This window comes from Hypomesus nipponensis, chromosome 25 (genome assembly GCF_054491055.1).
Source record: "Hypomesus nipponensis isolate SF chromosome 25, ASM5449105v1, whole genome shotgun sequence".
Taxonomy (NCBI): Eukaryota; Metazoa; Chordata; class Actinopteri; order Osmeriformes; family Osmeridae; genus Hypomesus; species Hypomesus nipponensis.
In genome coordinates, this window is record NC_140385.1 from 11,417,825 (window position 1) to 11,437,329 (window position 19,505).

Here is a 19,505-nt window from a genome sequence, read left to right on the forward strand (position 1 = left end):
CATGACGTATGGTGCTGCTACTACAAATTAAGAGTCCTTCAGCATGATAAAGGAGAAATAACATTGAATGCTAAATGAGTCCAGAGCTTTTTGTACAGCCGCCCCCGAATGTACATCGTACTTTGGCGTACATTGTCAAAGGCTACACTGTACTAGTCTAAACATTACCCAAAGGGTGACTGTCGTCTTCAGCTGGAAGGGCAAGCAGGATAACCAGCCGGGCAACCGGCCAAGGGTACGTTCAGTCCTTGACCTTCACGTCTGCTGACCTGATAGTATGTCCATCAGGACTGGGGGGAACCTTGACGATGTGCCCAGTAGGCCACAAGGTCCTAGGCTACTTTGGGTCCACGATCATCGCCACAGAGCCCTCTGTGACGTTGGGCGTAGATGACTGCCACTTGGGTCGGGCCTGCAGCCCAGGTAAGTACAGTCGGATGAAACGAGCCCAGAAGTGGTCAGCAAGCACTTGTGCATCCTTCCACTGCCGGCGACTGAGAAGCTCCTCCTTGGGTTAAACGATCTGCGGTAGGGAGCCGTCAGGCCCCCCCATCAGCAGGCAGTTGGGTGTCACAGAGTCTGGATCGCTGACATCAGATGGAACGTAGCCCAACTTTTTGGGGGGGTCCTAAGGGGTCGTATTGGCTCTCAAGCACCTTGTAGATATTGCACATGGTGGGCTCACCATACTGGACTGGACAATGTTTGTACCCCAGCCTGTCAGTAGAGAAGTGCCAGCTAAGGCCTAGCGTGGACTCAGGACTGTCCGTGCTATCTTGTGCGAGCCAGAGTTCAGCACTCTTGGACCTAGCATCTTCAGGGAGGTGGCTAATGACGCTAGGTTCGTTGCTGGCCCACTGGCACAAAGCCAGCTGAGGACAGGAGGGCTCTTAGCTTGTCCACTAGGGAACGTGCTGCGGTGGTGGAGAGCAGACTCTGGAGGCAACTATCCACATTTCTCAATGGAATTCCTCACCTCATCTTCTGGCTGGGTGTTATCTCTTGTATGACGTTGCACGGCGAATGTGGCACAGCACGGACTACACATGGTGCCAAAAGGGAGTGCCTGCCATTCATATACTGTTGCCGGCTCATCTTGGTGCAGGTCGGGCCATACAAAGTGCAGGAGAGGGTCTCTCTGGAGTCTTCTCTCTACTCCTCTCAATCTAGACACGACGGTGTCAGGGGTAGCTTGGAGGTGTGGCATATTTTTGCGGCACAGCATTGGGGTGGCATAGCGCAATATGCCATCAACCACATGGGTGGTTTTGTCCTCTAGGAGGCTGACGGCTAAGTTGTCTTCCTGTGAGCGTGTCACCACCTTGTTGCTCCTAAGTGGTATGACATCAGTCTGCCAAAGTTTCTCTACATGTTTCATTAGCTCCTCACCTAAGGTGGGACAGAGGTCAAGAGACACTGCTGTGGGCTGTTCAGTCTGCAGATGACACTGAAAGGGCCCTGTAGCATCCAGCCCAGCTGGGTGTGGATGGCAGCAGGGCCGCCGGGAGGTCCCAGACGCACAGGCTCAGTGGGAATGACGAGGTGTGGGTGGTCACTGCCTATGATCAGCAGTGGTTTGATCTTCTTGAACTGCTGTAGGGGAAGCCCGGACAAAAGCTTAACCTTCTTCTGGAGTGATTCTATTGGGTAAGTGTCTCTCTCCACGTCTCTCTCCACGTTCTCTCTCTCTCTTCTGGGTTTGCTTGTCTTCTTCTTCAGATTCAGAGCAGCGTAATGGAGGTTTTTTGCATCTTGGCCCTAGCAAAGTTTGTTTTAGTTGCTAATCAGATAGTGTACAGTACTCATGTTACTTTTTAGCTATTCTCATTTTCTATCTTGCCCATTGTTGAACACAGAATTTGTAACCTTGGTTTTTGGTCTAGTTAAGCGTAAGGCTATTGCATTTCCTCACTGCAAAATTGCTGAAGAAAAAACATACCTCTCTGTATTCAGGAAGGATTATTTGTCCTGCGTTAGTAGTTACTCAAATGCTTGAAACTCTGAAGTAAAAAAAAAGGACATTTCTGAGAAAGGTTCACTGGTTGCCTTTACATTAGCATCACCTACCTCTGCAGTGAGGAAATGTTTTCCTGTTCATTTTTTACACAAAGCAGGTCAACACGACGATCCGCATGACCCAGGTTCCTAATGGGAGTCAGATGGCTGAGTGGTTAGGGAATCGGGCTAGTAATCAGAAGGTCGCTGGTTTGGTTCCTAGGCTGTGCCAAATGACGTTGTGTCCTTGGGCAAGGCACTTCACCCTACTTGCCTCAGGGGAATGTCCCTGTACTTGCTGTAAGTTGCTCTGGATAAGGGCGTCTACTAAATGACTAAATGTAAATGTAATGCTGCACCCAATAAGTACAGAAGGAGAAGCAGATCTGGAATGCTCTCAGAAGAAATTATTTCTGCTTGCATTTAAAATTGTTTTGAAATATAATTTCTGACCTTCAGTGGTCAGCATGGTCCCATTTCCAAACAGTATCTCTCCACATGTGGCCACAGCACAGTAGTAAGTCCCAGAATCAGAGAGGCTGAGGTTCCTCTTGGGGAGGTTGTAGACACAGCTCTGTGTAGGAGACCCAGCCTTAGGGCTCTTCTCACACTGATCACTCCTGCCTCCATGGGTGTAAAGGATTCCTGGATGGGATTCTCCTGAGCCATGTCTGAACCAATAGACACTGTGTTCTCCTGCACAGGTCTCAGTGTGTATTGTACAGTTCAGAGTTACAGAGTCTCCTGGCTGGATGGACTCAGACACTGGCTGCTGGATAACTTCTTTGGTATTGGAACCTGGACCTAAAAACATATAAAATAATGATGTCACATTATCTTGTGCAGGTTTTTGTCTATAATACTTTTTCAAAACGAAAATCATAGGAATTTACAATGAAAAAGATCAGTGTCTCATATTTCTCTTCAAGTTAGTGACAGATTCTCGTGGTTCGTCTTACTAAGACAATCACTGCTGCTGAAAAATTGTACTGCAGATGCACCCTGACAAGAGCATTTATATTATCTGTTGAATATTTAGAAACTAGAATGATAATTTTGCATAACCACTCACTTAAATTACTTAGGATAATAATCTGTTCACAATAACTCGCATTTAACCTGAAATCCAATGAAAAAGTTTAGCTTGTTTAAGACTGAACCTTTTACATTGAGGAAGACACCATCAGAAAATTCCCGTGTATTTACGTATGTTTTAGAACAGAAGTACATAGCTGAATCTGAAGATTGGACATCTGAGATTGTCAGGTGATTTGTTCCTTCATCACATTGCGCAGAGAAGCGAGGATCGTCGTTAAACTCATTGTGCAGTCTAGCTTTTTGTTCATTCTTAAACATTCTAGATACCAGCTGGGGTTTGTCTCCTAGGGTTTGCCGGTACCAAGAGAAATGTACACAGAACAACACAAAGGTCAGACTGGGCACTGAAATTCTTAAGACAAGACAACGCAAGCACCTGGCATAACATATAAGTACACAGAACATCATTTACATCTATGCTGAGCTTTAATAAGTGAAACAATTTGACCAATTTGACAATTTGGCCATTTGACCTTACCGCATTCCCAGAAAAGTAGAACTACCAAACCCAGCTTGACCATCTTTGAAGGTCTCATTTTTACATCTGTGTCTTGGCAATCTTGGCAATCTCAATGGAATCTTTTATGTACGTATTCAACTCTTTATAAATTAGGTTGTGTTTGATTGGCTAAGAAGACTCTTTTAGATTTAGGTGACACCCTATTCAGGCTGCATTGCCTCACTGCATTGCATTTAATCTATTTACAGAATGGCATTACACACTGATGAATAAACCGTTGTATTTTTACTTAATGCTCATTGGTTCAGTAGGGAGATCCATGCTAATAATGCAGTTGTACCTGTTGATTCTCAACAGATTTCCTTAAAAACAAAGATTACATCTGTGTTATCACTATTTTCTGAGAGAAAGAGGGAGACAGAGAGACAGCAGACATTGTAAATGTCCAGCATGGTTCCATCTCCACACAGTCTGTCTTTACAGGGATGAGGGAGAGACAACAGCCCAGTTCTGTAGTCCCAGTGTCAGACAGTGTAGGGTTTTGCAGATGAGAACATTTTAATATTTCATATGTAAAACATTTTCAGGTGTCCCCAACAAACGAGTGACTTAAGACCATTGAAGTGTTGCAGCCAAGTACTGAATGTGAGAATACCAGACCAGTAGCATGCATCCTGCAGAAAACCACTATCAGAGTTAACAAGCAACGCAGACTGAGAGAGAAAGAGAGGGAGAGAATGAGAAGGTAATAGGGTTGTACGTGAGAAGGCACTGTACTTACATATGAACACAGGAAACAAAAGAAAAGTGGAGAGCATCTGACCCTCTGAACAGGTAGCACTAGATGAGAAAAACTTTATTCATTTACAACATTAGGATCTGCTCATTCTCTGCAGGTAAACTCTGTATTGATACACATGCACACACATCTTCATACTGATGCCAGCACAGATAATGCACCTTTGTCAGGTGGCCAAGGTGACACTTTCCATTTGGAGCTGAACGACATGAAACACAGGGACTTCCTGTCTCCATAGAGATCATGTATAATGTGAGATCCAGTATCTGGTCTCTATCACGCATCTACCAAGTCAACTTGGCTACAACTCTGAGCATGTAGTTCAACACCAATTCAACCCTGACCATGCTTGACAATGTATAAGAAGAATTCTAACACATAGGCTAATCATAAGTTTCAGATAGCATCCTTCAGTTGCTTCTCACCAGACTTATCTGAGACACCACCACGACTACTATGAGGGCAAACCAACAGCATGAGCAGAAAAAATGATTCTACCAGTGTATGCATAGATGACTGGCTCCTTGGTTGTCTGAAGAGGAAGTGGTGTTAAATGAGGCCAATGATATGTTTTGGTTCACTATAACATTCAGAAACAGTTTTCAATGGTGAACATTTTTTCTTTCTTACAACACAACATCAGAAATCATAAAAATTTGGATTTCTTGTGACGTGACAAAGAGAGAGTGAAACAGAGACAGAGAAAAACACACAGAGAAAAAGGAAGAGAAAGCACGTAGGAGGGTCCAATAGTATCTGCAAGAGGCCATACTGTCTAGATAACAGTATTACTTCTGCAGCAGACTGCAATACAGAGGTGTCAAGACATGTTTGAAAACATTTTGGAGGAGAGTTTACCAAAAGGTTTCTAAGCATATTTACTTATGTAGACTATAACTGTATTGTGTGAGTGTTCTGCTCCTGACTGAGAGATGAGTTACACATCTTCATGTCATAGAACAATGTCTGACTTGGCAAGTCAGTGTTTTGTATCTTACTACAGTATGTGCCACTAAACTCTAGACCAAAAATAAACTGAAGTTAAACACGTAATGTCTGTCCTCTTTTTGGAAAATAAAAGGTGCTTTTGTAAAATATGTTTTTTGGGTAGCTTGAGTGTTTGTGGGCTTGCTGCACCAACAGTTTGAAGCAAGCTTCCTGTCTAAAGAGAGGGGTGGCCTTAGCTAGGGGTCTGACTGTGAAACTGTTGTCTTTTTCTGTAAGCACACCACAAAGTCACTGTGAGGTGGATACAGGATACAGCTATAAATATCATAAGAAGACAACATCAAGAACCTCCTCTTAGGGTAGACACAGCTCTGTATAAGAGACCCAGCTTCCCCTCACACAGACAACTCCTACTTCCATGGGTTTAATGATTCCTGGATAGACTTCCCCTAAACCATATATGAACCAGTGGATAGTCTGTTCTCTTGCACAGGTGACAGTATTTATGGAACAGTTATGGAACACACTCATTATCAAAACGGTTGTCAGGCAAAATAGGATGAAGAGAAAAGGCTGATTCTTACCCTCTGAAACTTGGAACGCATCTAATTACTGCTTTTATTTTTATTCCAAATTATGGATTGAAAATGTTTGGAAAGAAATTCTGTTCAAATTACTGTATTTCAGTGTAGTCAGATATCCACTTGATATTTCAAATGCAAAGATGTTTGATGAACTATATTTTTGGTTTACCTTGAGTATTCAGCATGGTTCCATTTCCAAACAGTATCTCCCCACATAAGGCCACAGCACAGTAGTAAGTCCCAGCATCAGAGAGGCTGAGGTTCCTCTTGGGGAGGTTGTAGACACAGCTCTGTGTAGTAGACCCAGCCTCAGGGCTCTTCTCACACTGATCACTCCTGCCTCCATGGGTGTAAAGGATTCCTGGATAGGATTCTCCTGAGTCATGTCTGAACCAATAGACACTGTGTTCTCCTGCACAGGTCTCACTGTGTATTGTACAGTTCGGAGTAACAGAGTCTCATGGCTGAATGGACTCAGACACTGGCTGCTGGACAACTGCTTTGGTATTGGAACCTGGACCTAAAAACACATTGACACATTATCTTGTGCAGATTAACGTCTATAATACTTTTCCAAATAAAAAATCACAGGAATTTACAAAAAAAAAGATCAGTGTCTCATGTCTCTCCAAGTTAGTCACAGATTCTACTGGTTTGTGTCACTAAGACACTCACAGCTACACAATAATTCTACTGCAGATGCACCCTGACAAGAGGATCTATAAAAACTTGTTGTAGATTTAGAAACAAGAATGTTAATATTGCATGAATGCTAACCGAAATTACCTAGTATTCTAATCTGCTCAAAATATCTCATATATTTAACTCGAAATCAAATGGAAATGTTTTGCTCCTGGTTAGTGTGACTCATACACTCACTTTCTTCACAATCATTCTGTTTAATAATCTGTCGAAGATTCAAAAACTAGAACGTTATGCTCAGCTAAATTACGTAGGATTCTATTCTGTTCCATTATTCGAAAATAGATCATGGATAATAATATCAGATAATAAACCTGAAATTAAATGGATTTCTTTTGTTAGTTTTGAACCATACCTTTTACATTAAGGAAGACACCATCAGCAAATTCCACCCTATTTTCCAATGATTCACAACAAAAGTACATAGCTGAATCTGAAGGTTGGACATCTGAGATGCTCAGGTGATTTACTCCTTCACCACCGGATACAGAGAAGCGAGGATTGTCCTTAAACTCATTATGCAGTCTAGATTCATGTCCTAACTTCAACAGGGTAGATACAAGCCGGGGTTTATCTCCTAGGTTTTGCCGGTACCAAGAAAGGTGCACTGATATAGCGACATTGTAGAAGCATTGCAGAATAACCGTGTCACCAACGTCGACAGACTTAAGATGTTTGTCCAGACGTATGGGTGAAGACTTTGTCCCCTCTACCATATTAACTGAAACAAGGACAAAACATTGTGATAACCAAATATCCATCATATTCCATACAAAGGATGTGTATAAATGACTAAGTCCATTTGAACTTACTGCATTCCCAGAGAAGTAGAACTACCCGACCAAGCGTGACCATCTTTGAAGGTGTCATCTTTACATCTGTGTCTTGGCTTAATGGAAACGTTTATGTACGCATCCAACTCTTCAGAAGTGAGGTTGTGTTTGATTGGCTAAGATGAGTCTTCTAGATTTAGGTCCCACCCTATTCAGGCAGCATTGTCTTATTCCCTTGCATTTTATCTATAGTATATACTGAACGGCATTACACACTGTTGGATAAACCATTGTGTTTTTGCTTCATGCACATTGGTTCAGTACAGTGCAGTTGGACCTAATCAATTGCCTGAAGAACTAGATACTGTCTAGTACAGATGATAAACTCATTTTTTTACTGTGAACTTAGCTGATATATTTTGATGTACTTTACAGAAACCAAAATCCATCTGATTTGATTCGGAACATTTTTTCCATAGAAACATGGATTACGTCCATGCCATCATTATTTACAGAGAGAAAGAGAGAGACAGAGAAAGGGCAGACATTGTCCATGTCCAGCATGGTTCCATCTCCACACAGTCTGTCCTTACAGGGGACGAGGGAGAGACAACAGCCCAGTATTGTAGTCTGACTGTCAGACAAGGTAAGGTTTTGCAGATACATTTTTTTAATTTCATACTTAAAGAGTCTTTATATGACCCCAACATAGCGAGTGAGTTAAGACCATAGAAGTGTTGCAGCCAAGTACTGAATGTGAGAATACCAGACCAGTAGCATGCATCCTGCAGAAAACCACAATCAGAGTTAACGAGCAACAGAATGAGAGAGAAAGAGAGGGAGAGAATGAGAAGGTAACAGGGTTGTATGTGAGAAGGTACTGTTCTCACAGATGACCCCAGAAAACAAAACAAAAGTGGAGAGCATCTGACCCCATGAACAGGTAGCACTAGATGAGAACATCTTTATTCATTTACAACATTAGGATCTGCTCATTCTCTGCAGGAAAACTGTATTGATACCCATGCACACATATGCACACTCATGCCAACACAGCTACTGCACCCTTGTCAGGTAACCTACATGATTCTTGCCATCTTTAAGTACCACTGAACTACATGAAACACAGGGATTTCCTGTCTCCATAGAGATCATGTATAATGTGAGATACAGTATCTGGTCTCTATCATGTATCCACCGAGTCTACTTGACTTCAACTCTGAGCATGTTGTCCAACACCAATTCAACCCAGACCATGCCTGACAATGTATAAGAAAAATCCTAACGCATAAGCTAATAATAATTTAGCCACCAATGTCTGTTGTTTGGAGCAAAACATGCTGGATAAGAAAAGCATTAGCAACTTTAAGGCAAAACCTAGAGACTGAACTTTTTTAAAAATGTAATTAAGGTTTCCAGACAATTTACTGATCCTTGAGGCGTCATCATGGTCGTAACCCTTCATACCATACTACCTGATGGACGTCTTGTCCTCCTCCTTCTCTTAGTCCGTCCTCAGCACAGCTGGTAGAGTGTTGTAGCAGGTGTGTCACTTCGGGCTGGCCCCTTATGGTTACTCCTCTTGAGATCATATTGTGCATTTTTTTCGTGCTTTCTCCAGGGAAGAGCCCTCTTACCTGTGTTACTCTACTCTCCAGCTACACTGTTGATTAAATCAAAAGGGGGGTGGGGGGAGAATGATGCTGGAAATATCTCAATAACCATCTTTACATTACTTGGACGAGAACAGATTTACTTTATCACTGAAGCTGTTTATCTTTGGTGTAAGCTTTTCAGCAAATTTCTTGTTGAAGTAGGTCTGTATATTTTTGAACACTCTAAAAAATGTCAATACATTTTATACAAATTCTACCTGATATATTTAGGTTGAGGCCATTTTTACTCTTGTAGATAAGCTCAGACAAGCTTCGCGCATCAAGAGCTGTCGGTCAACTATTAGCACTTGGTTTCCATCAGTGGAAAAATCTTGTACCGCAAGTGTAGCTAGCTACATATCTGAACCTCAATGACTTCCTTTGAGGTGTGGAACCGTAATTTTTCTGTTGAAAATCTATGGCCCCTTAGATAACTCAAACTTCTTATATGTAATTTTTCTGTTGAAAATCTATGGCCCCTTAGATAACTCAAACTTCTTATATGTCAATGTATTTATGATGACATGCCTGTTTGTGTTTGTGCAATGATTTTCCCACAAACTGACAGACGGCAGGATAACAGTGAGCAACAACATGTTTCACCTTCAGGCTGGAAAATATCTGTAGTGTTTATAAAGTGTGCGACTGCTGAGACTACTTTGTCAATTTCACAGTGGGTTTTTTTCTAAAATCAATTAACCTTTGTGACACAGGACTTTTATTAATTATAACTTTAAGAAATTAAACATGTTTAGTATGTGTATTTTGTACGTTCTGGACAGGTTAAGGGGAGTAATGGCTATGTCACACTGTAGTTATAGATGTTTGCTCTCAGCTTAAATCTCTGTCATGGCCCTCACGTTGAAAAACACACAGCTTTTTCTTACATTAGTCTACAGCTTTATTTCAAATAGGGAAAAACATCCAGTATAGAAAAGCCAGCTGAGGTTATATGGAGCCAATCCCCAAAAATCTACAAAATGTTTTTGGGTGAATGTTTCTGTGACATACAATGTTGTACACACTGAAAATCAATTAAGATAATAACTGTCATAAGTAAGACATACATGACAAAGTACAGCTCAAAGAGATGGATATCACACTTGGCTGGATTTCGGTATGAAACACAAGACAATAACGATGAACAGACAGCAGAAGAGAACTCCAGTTCTCATGATGGAGAGAAGCACCAGGATTCTCATTTGGTCTTCACCACATGACTTTATATCCAGCTTGGTCCCATTTCCAAACAGTATCTCCCCACACGAGGCCACAGCACAGTAGTAAGTCCCAGCATCAGAGAGGCTGAGGTTCCTCTTGGGGAGGTTGTAGACACAGCTCTGTGTAGGAGACCCAGCCGTAGGGCTCATCTCACACTGATCACTCCTGCCTCCATGGGTGTAAAGGATTCCTGGATGGGATTCTCCTGAGCCATGTCTGAACCAATAGATACTGTGTTCTCCTGCACAGGTCTCACTGTGTATTGTACATTTCAGAGTAACAGAGTCTCCTGGCTGGATGGACTCAGAAACTGGCTGCTGGACAACTTCTTTGGTATTGGAGTCTGGACCTAAAAACATTTTGTCACATTATCGTGTGCAGATTTGTGTCTAAAATACTTCCAAAACAAAAATCACAGGAATTTACAATGAGACAAAAAAAAGATCAGTGTCTCATATGTATCTCCAAGTTAGTCACAGATTCTCCTGGTTTGTGTTACTAAGACACTCACAGCTACACAAGAATTCTACTGCAGATGCACCCTGACAAGTGGATGTAGAAAAACTTGCATATTTAGAAACTAGAATGTTAATATTGGATGAATGCTAATCGAAATTACCTAGGATTCTAATCTGCTCAAAATGCTCTCATATTTAACCTGAAATCAAATGGAAATGTTTCGCTCCTGGTTTGTGTGACTCATACACTCAATTTCATCACAATAATTCAGTTTTATAATCAGTTGTAGATTCAAAAACTAGAACGTTATGCTCATCTTAATTACCAAGGATTCTAATCTGCTCCATTATTTGAAACTAGATAATGGATAATAATATCAGATAATAAACCTGAAATTAACTGTATTTGTTTTGTTAGTTTTGAACCATACCTTTTACATTAAGGAAGACACCATCAGCAAATTCCACCCTATTTTCCAATGATTCACAACAAAAGTACATAGCTGAATCTGAAGGTTGGACATCTGAGATGCTCAGGTGATTTACTCCTTCACCACCGGATACAGAGAAGCGAGGATTGTCCTTAAACTCATTATGCAGTCTAGATTCATGTCCTAACTTCAATAGGGTAGATACAAGCCGGGGTTTATCTCCTAGGTTTTGCCGGTACCAAGAAAGGTGCACTGATATAGCGACATTGTAGAAGCATCGCAGAATAACCGTGTCACCAACGTCGACAGACTTAAGATGTTTGACCAGACGTATGGGTGAAGACTTTGTCCCCTCTACCATATTAACTGAAACAAGGACAAAACATTGTGATAACCAAATATCCATCATATTCCATACAAAGGATGTGTATAAATGACTAAGTCCATTTGAACTTACTGCATTCCCAGAGAAGTAGAACTACCCGACCAAGCGTGACCATCTTTGCAGGTAGCATCTTTACATAAGTCTTTGCTCAATGGAAACGTTTATGTACGCATCCAACTCTTCAGAAGTGAGGTTGTGTTTGATTGGCTAAAATGACTGGTCTAGTTTTGGGTGACACCCTATTCAGGCAACATTGCTGTACTGCCTTGCATTTTATCTATATACTGAATGTCATTACACACTGATGGAGAAACCATTGTATTTTTACTTAATTCTCATTGGTTCAGTAGGGAGAACCACCTAATAATGCAGTTGGACCTAATCAATTGACAGAAGAGCTAGATACTATTAATTGAATTTACTCTTTTTTTGTATCGTTAACTTAAGGATAACTATTCACACGATAACTGATATATTTTGATATCCTTTACAGAAGCCCAAATCCTTCCAATTTTATTCCCAACAGTTTTCGGTTTCCCATAGAAACATGGATTACGTCTGTGCTATCACTATTTACTGAGAGAAGGAGAGAGACAGAGAGAGAGCAGACATTGTCCATGTCCAGCATGGTTCCATCTCCACACAGTCTGTCCTTACAGGGGACGAGGGAGAGACAACAGCCCAGTACTGTAGTCCCAGTGTCAAAAAGGGGTAAGGTTTTGCAGATTAAATTCAAAATTGTAATTTCATACTTCTTGAGTGTTCATATGTCCCCAACATAGCGAGTGACTTCAGACCATTGAAGTGTTGCGGCCAAGTACTGAATGTGAGAATACCAGACCAGTAGCATGCATCCTGCAGAAAACCACAATCAGGGTTAACAAGCAACAGGGTGAGAGAGAAAGAGAGGTGGAGAATGAGAAGGTAACAGGGTTGTATGTGAGAAGGTACTGTTCTCACAGACGACCCCAGAAAACAAAACAAAAGTGGAGAGCATCTGACCCTATGAACAGGTAGCACTAGATGAGTACATCTTTATTCATTTACAACATTAGTATCTGCTCATTCTCAGCAGGTAAACTCTGTATTGATACACATGCACACACATCTTCACACTGATGCCGACACAGCTAATGCACCTCTGTCAGGTGACCTATATGACACTTTCCATCTTGAGGTGGAGAAGCATGAAACACAGGGACTTCCTGTCTCCATAGAGATCATGTATAATGTGAGATACAGTATCTGGTCTCTATCATGCATCCACCGAGTCTACTTGGCTACAACTCTGAGTATGTTGTCCAACACCAATTCAACCCAAACCATGCCTGACAATGTATAAGAAGAATCATAACAGATAATCATAATTTAGCCACCAAGGTCTGTTGTCTTGAACAAAAAATGCTGGATAGGAGGAGCCTTAGTGACAAATTAAGGACAAAACCTAGGGACCGAATTTTCTTACCACTTCTGCTATGTTGGCAAACTAACAGCACGAGCGGAAAATATGAATCTACCTGAGCAAGCATAGATGATTGGCTTCTTGGTTGTCTGAAGAGGAAGTGAAGTTAACTTAGGCCAATGATATGCTTAGGCTCACTTCAAAACTATTTCATTCATAAACAGTTTTCAACTGTGAAGATTTTTTGTTTCTGACAACAACACATCAGAAACCATAAAAATGAGGCTTTGCAGTGACGCGACAGAGAGAGAGAGTGAAACAGAGACAGAGAAAAACACAGAGAGAAAAAGGAAGAGAAAGCAAGGAGGGTCCATAGTATCTGCAAAAGGCCATAATGTCTTGATAACCATATTACATTGGCAGCAGACCGCAATACAGAAGTGTCAAGACACATTGTAAAACATTTTGGAGGAGAGTTTACCAATATGTTTTTAAGCACTTTTACTTATGTAGACTATAACTGTATTGTGTAAGTGTCTGATTTGGCATGTCATTGTTTTGTATTTTACTACAACACGTGATGTCCGTCATCTTCATGGAAAATAAAAAGTGCTTTTGTCAAAGGTGCACAAACAGTTTGAAGGAAGCCTAAAGAGAGGGGTGGCCTAAGCTAGGGGTCTGGCTGTGAAAATGTACTCTGTAAGCACATTGCAAAGTCACTGTGAGGGTGATACAGGATACAGCTATAAATATCATAGTAAGATACCATCATGAACCTCGTCTTGGGGTAGACACAGCTCTGTGTAGGAGACCCAGCCTCCCCCCACACTGACTCCTACTTCCATGGGTGAAAATGATTCTTGGATTGACTAAATAAAACGGTCTGTTGAAGGATGTTCAGGGGGGGATCAGGGCCATCAACTGGGTAGTGTTTTTTTTTTTGTGTGTGTTATTGGCTTATGTTTGTGTGTCGATGTTATGTTGGTAAAGTTATTATGTTTAAGTCATACGTCCAATAAACATTAACTCTTTATTTCACCCGACTTTCTTTCAAAAACTTACATGACAAGTAATAAATTCCAAAAGACAACAATGACAAAACTCAAATGTTTTAATGTCCTACCTGATTTAATGTCAAACAAACAGATGAGCCCAAACAGAATCATTTCAATGTCAGTTAACTCTGTATTTAACAAGGAAGTGGGCGCACCCAGGCACATTTAAATAAAATTGTCTGCAAAAAGTAGGAGGGGGCACTGAACTGAGTATTGCTATTGGCTGTCCGGTAAATAGCGTGCCTTCCCATGAATCACTCAGTAATCCAACAAAAGGTTGTTTAAATGAAGATTGGTAGCCTGTCAATGTTATTTGATAACTATTGCATTAAATAGTTATTTACTGAACAGCTATATATACAGGAAATGTAAATCTATATTTAAACTAAAGACATGGTTAAAAGTTTGACAACATATTTTGGCTTTGGCCAAAACACACAGAAGCAGAGATGTAAGTTTCATTATCATTGTTTTGTATCATCAATGTTAAAAAAAGGCTGTCCCACCCACATTTGAAAACAACCTACTCCCCTGCATGGCACCGTGTAGTCAGACATCTGCTGCCACAAATGTCATCACTGACCCGCTCTACACCGCTTATATCACATCAGTCAAGTTTATCTCTAAAGTCCTTGGCCTAGAATGAAGCAAAAGTAAAACAGCCTCACAAGTTAACGTTCACATCAACACAATCTCAATGTTACTCAGCTTTTCCAAAACAAAGGCAAGAGGTGAAGCACATTCAAGGAAGGTGCAATATTCACTTCTGTTTTCTAATTCTTTGACAAAGTGGCAATGTTTATTATTTAATTTACTTTTGACCTTTTACCTATGCAAGGGACTATTACACAGTTCTACAAAAGATGATCTTGGGTTTTAGAATTCAAAGAAAACGTTCATTATTTGATAAATGTGTTGACGTTTTTGTGAGCACTAAAATGGATGGTTACCTTGACACTGTACAGTGGACAGGTTAATCATAACAATATTAAAGAATATTCCATATGGAATTATACAGAAAAGAATATAGACTAGGATTGCCTATTCTTAAATTTTGCAATTCTTTTTAAGTGCACTTTCAACGAGAAATGGAATGCCACTTCTGTATTTTAGCCTACGTAACCAGTGAGAACTAATAACTACGTAAGGACAAGCGAGCCAATTCACCCATGTAAGCTAACTTTTAAATGTAAATGTCAAATAATCACACAGATCAGAATGGTGTTTGAGCAGAACGAGGCACAGAGTGCATCATACTATAATGACAGGAATGTGAGTGTTTGTGTGTGTATCTGTGGCTCGATTAACTTATCAGAGCAGCTTTCCTCTCCCAGCTCTATTCCCTAACACCAGAGTACACCGTGTCTCTCTCCACGTTATATCTCTCTCTTTTGGGTTGGCTTTTCTTCTTCTTCAGATTCAGAGCAGCGTAATGGAGGTTTTCTGCATCTTGGCCCTAGCAAAGGAAAAAGGGTTTTTGAGTTACTCATCAGATAGTGTACTGTACTCATGTTACTTTGTAGCTGTTCTCATTTTCTATTGTGCTCATTGTCAAACACAGAATTTGTCATTTTGGTTAGTGCTCTAGTTTATGTAAGCGTAAGGCTATATTGCATTGCATCACTGCAAAATTGATGAAGAAAAAACATACCTCTCTGTATTCAGGAGAGATTGAACGTGTAGTCTGAGAGGCTGATCCAGAAACTGAGAGTGCAGAGTGGTAAGAAGTTAACATTATTTGTCCTTCGTTAGCAATTACTCAAATGCTTGAACTAAAGGACATTTATGAGAAAGGTTCATTGGTTGCCTTTACATTAGCATCACCTACCTCGGCAGTGAGGACATTGTTTCCTGTTTATTTTAAACACAAAGCAGGTCAACACAACGATCAGCATGAACAAGATTCCTAATGCTGCACCCAAGAAGTAGACAATGAGAAGCAGATCTGGGATGCTGTCTGAGAGAAAAAAAATGTTTTGATTTGATTTGATTTGATATTTTTTATTGATTTCTGCTTGCATTTAAAATAGTTTTGAAATAAAAATTCTGACCTTCAATGTTCAGCATGGTCCCATTTCCAAACAGTATCTCCCCACATGAGGCCACAGCACAGTAGTAAGTCCCAGCATCAGAGAGGCTGAGGTTCCTCTTGGGGAGGTTGTAGACACAGCTCTGTGTAGGAGACCCAGCCTTAGGGCTCTTCTCACACTGATCACTCCTGCCTCCATGGGTGTAAAGGATTCCTGGACGGGATTCTCCTGAGCCATGTCTGAACCAATAGACACTGTGTTCTCCTGCACATGTCTCACTGTGTATTGTGCAGTTCAGAGTTACAGAGTCTCCTGTCTGGATGGACTCAGACACTGGCTGCTGGACAACTGCTTTCGTATTGGAACCTGGACCTAAAACATGTTGTCACATTATCTTGTGCAGATTAACGTCTATAATACTTTTCCAAATAAAAAATCACAGGAATTTACAAAAAAAAAGATCAGTGTCTCATGTCTCTCCAAGTTAGTCACAGATTCTACTGGTTTGTGTCACTAAGACACTCACAGCTACACAATAATTCTACTACAGATGCACCCTGACAAGAGGATCTATAAAAACTTGTAGATTTAGAAACAAGAATGTTAATATTGCATGAATGCTAACCGAAATTACCTAGTATTCTAATCTGCTCAAAATATCTCATATATTTAACCTGAAATCAAATGGAAATGTTTTGCTCCTGGTTAGTGTGACTCATACACTCACTTTCTTCACAATCATTCTGTTTAATAATCTGTCGAAGATTCAAAAACTAGAACGTTATGCTCAGCTAAATTACGTAGGATTCTATTCTGTTCCATTATTCGAAAATAGATCATGGATAATAATATCAGATAATAAACCTGAAATTAAATGGATTTCTTTTGTAAGTTTTGAACCATACCTTTTACATTAAGGAAGACACCATCAGCAAATTCCACCCTATTTTCCAATGATTCACAACAAAAGTACATAGCTGAATCTGAAGGTTGGACATCTGAGATGCTCAGGTGATTTACTCCTTCACCACCGGATACAGAGAAGCGAGGATTGTCCTTAAACTCATTATGCAGTCTAGATTCATGTCCTAACTTCAACAGGGTAGATACAAGCCGGGGTTTATCTCCTAGGTTTTGCCGGTACCAAGAAAGGTGCACTGATATAGCGACATTGTAGAAGCATTGCAGAATAACCGTGTCACCAACGTCGACAGACTTAAGATGTTTGTCCAGACGTATGGGTGAAGACTTTGTCCCCTCTACCATATTAACTGAAACAAGGACAAAACATTGTGATAACCAAATATCCATCATATTCCATACAAAGGATGTGTATAAATGACTAAGTCCATTTGAACTTACTGCATTCCCAGAGAAGTAGAACTACCCGACCAAGCGTGACCATCTTTGAAGGTGTCATCTTTACATCTGTGTCTTGGCTTAATGGAAACGTTTATGTACGCATCCAACTCTTCAGAAGTGAGGTTGTGTTTGATTGGCTAAGATGAGTCTTCTAGATTTAGGTCCCACCCTATTCAGGCAGCATTGTCTTATTCCCTTGCATTTTATTTATAGTATATACTGAACGGCATTACACACTGTTGGATAAACCATTGTGTTTTTGCTTCATGCACATTGGTTCAGTACAGTGCAGTTGGACCTAATCAATTGCCTGAAGAACTAGATACTGTCTAGTACAGATGATAAACTCATTTTTTTACTGTGAACTTAGCTGATATATTTTGATGTACTTTACAGAAACCAAAATCCATCTGATTTGATTCGGAACATTTTTTCCATAGAAACATGGATTACGTCCATGCCATCATTATTTACAGAGAGAAAGAGAGAGACAGAGAAAGGGCAGACATTGTCCATGTCCAGCATGGTTCCATCTCCACACAGTCTGTCCTTACAGGGGACGAGGGAGAGACAACAGCCCAGTATTGTAGTCTGACTGTCAGACAAGGTAAGGTTTTGCAGATACATTTTTTTAATTTCATACTTAAAGAGTCTTTATATGACCCCAACATAGCGAGTGAGTTAAGACCATAGAAGTGTTGCAGCCAAGTACTGAATGTGAGAATACCAGACCAGTAGCATGCATCCTGCAGAAAACCACAATCAGAGTTAACGAGCAACAGAATGAGAGAGAAAGAGAGGGAGAGAATGAGAAGGTAACAGGGTTGTATGTGAGAAGGTACTGTTCTCACAGATGACCCCAGAAAACAAAACAAAAGTGGAGAGCATCTGACCCCATGAACAGGTAGCACTAGATGAGAACATCTTTATTCATTTACAACATTAGGATCTGCTCATTCTCTGCAGGAAAACTGTATTGATACCCATGCACACATATGCACACTCATGCCAACACAGCTACTGCACCCTTGTCAGGTAACCTACATGATTCTTGCCATCTTTAGGTACCACTGAACTACATGAAACACAGGGATTTCCTGTCTCCATAGAGATCATGTATAATGTGAGATACAGTATCTGGTCTCTATCATGTATCCACCGAGTCTACTTGACTTCAACTCTGAGCATGTTGTCCAACACCAATTCAACCCAGACCATGCCTGACAATGTATAAGAAAAATCCTAACGCATAAGCTAATAATAATTTAGCCACCAATTTCTGTTGTTTGGAGCAAAACATGCTGGATAAGAAAAGCATTAGCAACTTTAAGGCAAAACCTAGAGACTGAACTTTTTTTAAAATGTAATTAAGGTTTCCAGACAATTTACTGATCCTTGAGGCGTCATCATGGTCGTAACCCTTCATACCATACTACCTGATGGACGTCTTGTCCTCCTCCTTCTCTTAGTCCGTCCTCAGCACAGCTGGTAGAGTGTTGTAGCAGGTGTGTCACTTCGGGCTGGCCCCTTATGGTTACTCCTCTTGAGATCATATTGTGCATTTTTTTCGTGCTTTCTCCAGGGAAGAGCCCTCTTACCTGTGTTACTCTACTCTCCAGCTACACTGTTGATGAAATCAAAAGGGGGGTGGGGGGAGAATGATGCTGGAAATATCTCAATAACCATCTTTACATTACTTGGACGAGAACAGATTTACTTTATCACTGAAGCTGTTTATCTTTGGTGTAAGCTTTTCAGCAAATTTCTTGTTGAAGTAGGTCTGTATATTTTTGAACACTCTAAAAAATGTCAATACATTTTATACAAATTCTACCTGATATATTTAGGTTGAGGCCATTTTTACTCTTGTAGATAAGCTCAGACAAGCTTCGCGCATCAAGAGCTGTCGGTCAACTATTAGCACTTGGTTTCCATCAGTGGAAAAATCTTGTACCGCAAGTGTAGCTAGCTACAGATTTGAACCTCAATGACTTCCTTTGAGGTGTGGAACCGTAATTTTTCTGTTGAAAATCTATGGCCCCTTAGATAACTCAAACTTCTTATATGTAATTTTTCTGTTGAAAATCTATGGCCCCTTAGATAACTCAAACTTCTTATATGTCAATGTATTTATGATGACATGCCTG

At 40.6% G+C, this 19,505-nt stretch overlaps 2 protein-coding genes and 2 pseudogenes across 2 annotated transcripts; all 4 read right to left on the minus strand.

Moving 5' to 3' along the window:
- Nucleotides 1-1,964: 1,964 nt before the first annotated feature.
- On the minus strand, nt 1,965-5,382 carry LOC146222303 (uncharacterized). The gene is made up of 2 exons (XM_084692139.1): nt 3,115-5,382; nt 1,965-2,857 (listed from the first exon to the last, which is right to left on the minus strand). The coding sequence occupies exons 1-2, from the start codon at nt 3,499-3,501 to the stop codon at nt 2,393-2,395; spliced, it is 852 nt and encodes a 283-aa protein (XP_084548265.1). The 5' UTR covers nt 3,502-5,382; the 3' UTR covers nt 1,965-2,392.
- A 654-nt stretch (nt 5,383-6,036) lies between these two features.
- Nucleotides 6,037-7,302, minus strand: LOC146222304 (uncharacterized; annotated as a pseudogene).
- A 2,809-nt stretch (nt 7,303-10,111) lies between these two features.
- On the minus strand, nt 10,112-11,639 carry LOC146222305 (uncharacterized). The gene is made up of 3 exons (XM_084692140.1): nt 11,582-11,639; nt 11,125-11,490; nt 10,112-10,584 (listed from the first exon to the last, which is right to left on the minus strand). The coding sequence occupies exons 1-3, from the start codon at nt 11,637-11,639 to the stop codon at nt 10,112-10,114; spliced, it is 897 nt and encodes a 298-aa protein (XP_084548266.1).
- Nucleotides 11,640-14,874: 3,235 nt separating this feature from the next.
- LOC146222306 (uncharacterized) lies at nt 14,875-17,416 on the minus strand (annotated as a pseudogene).
- Between the last annotated feature and the right edge of the window lie 2,089 nt (nt 17,417-19,505).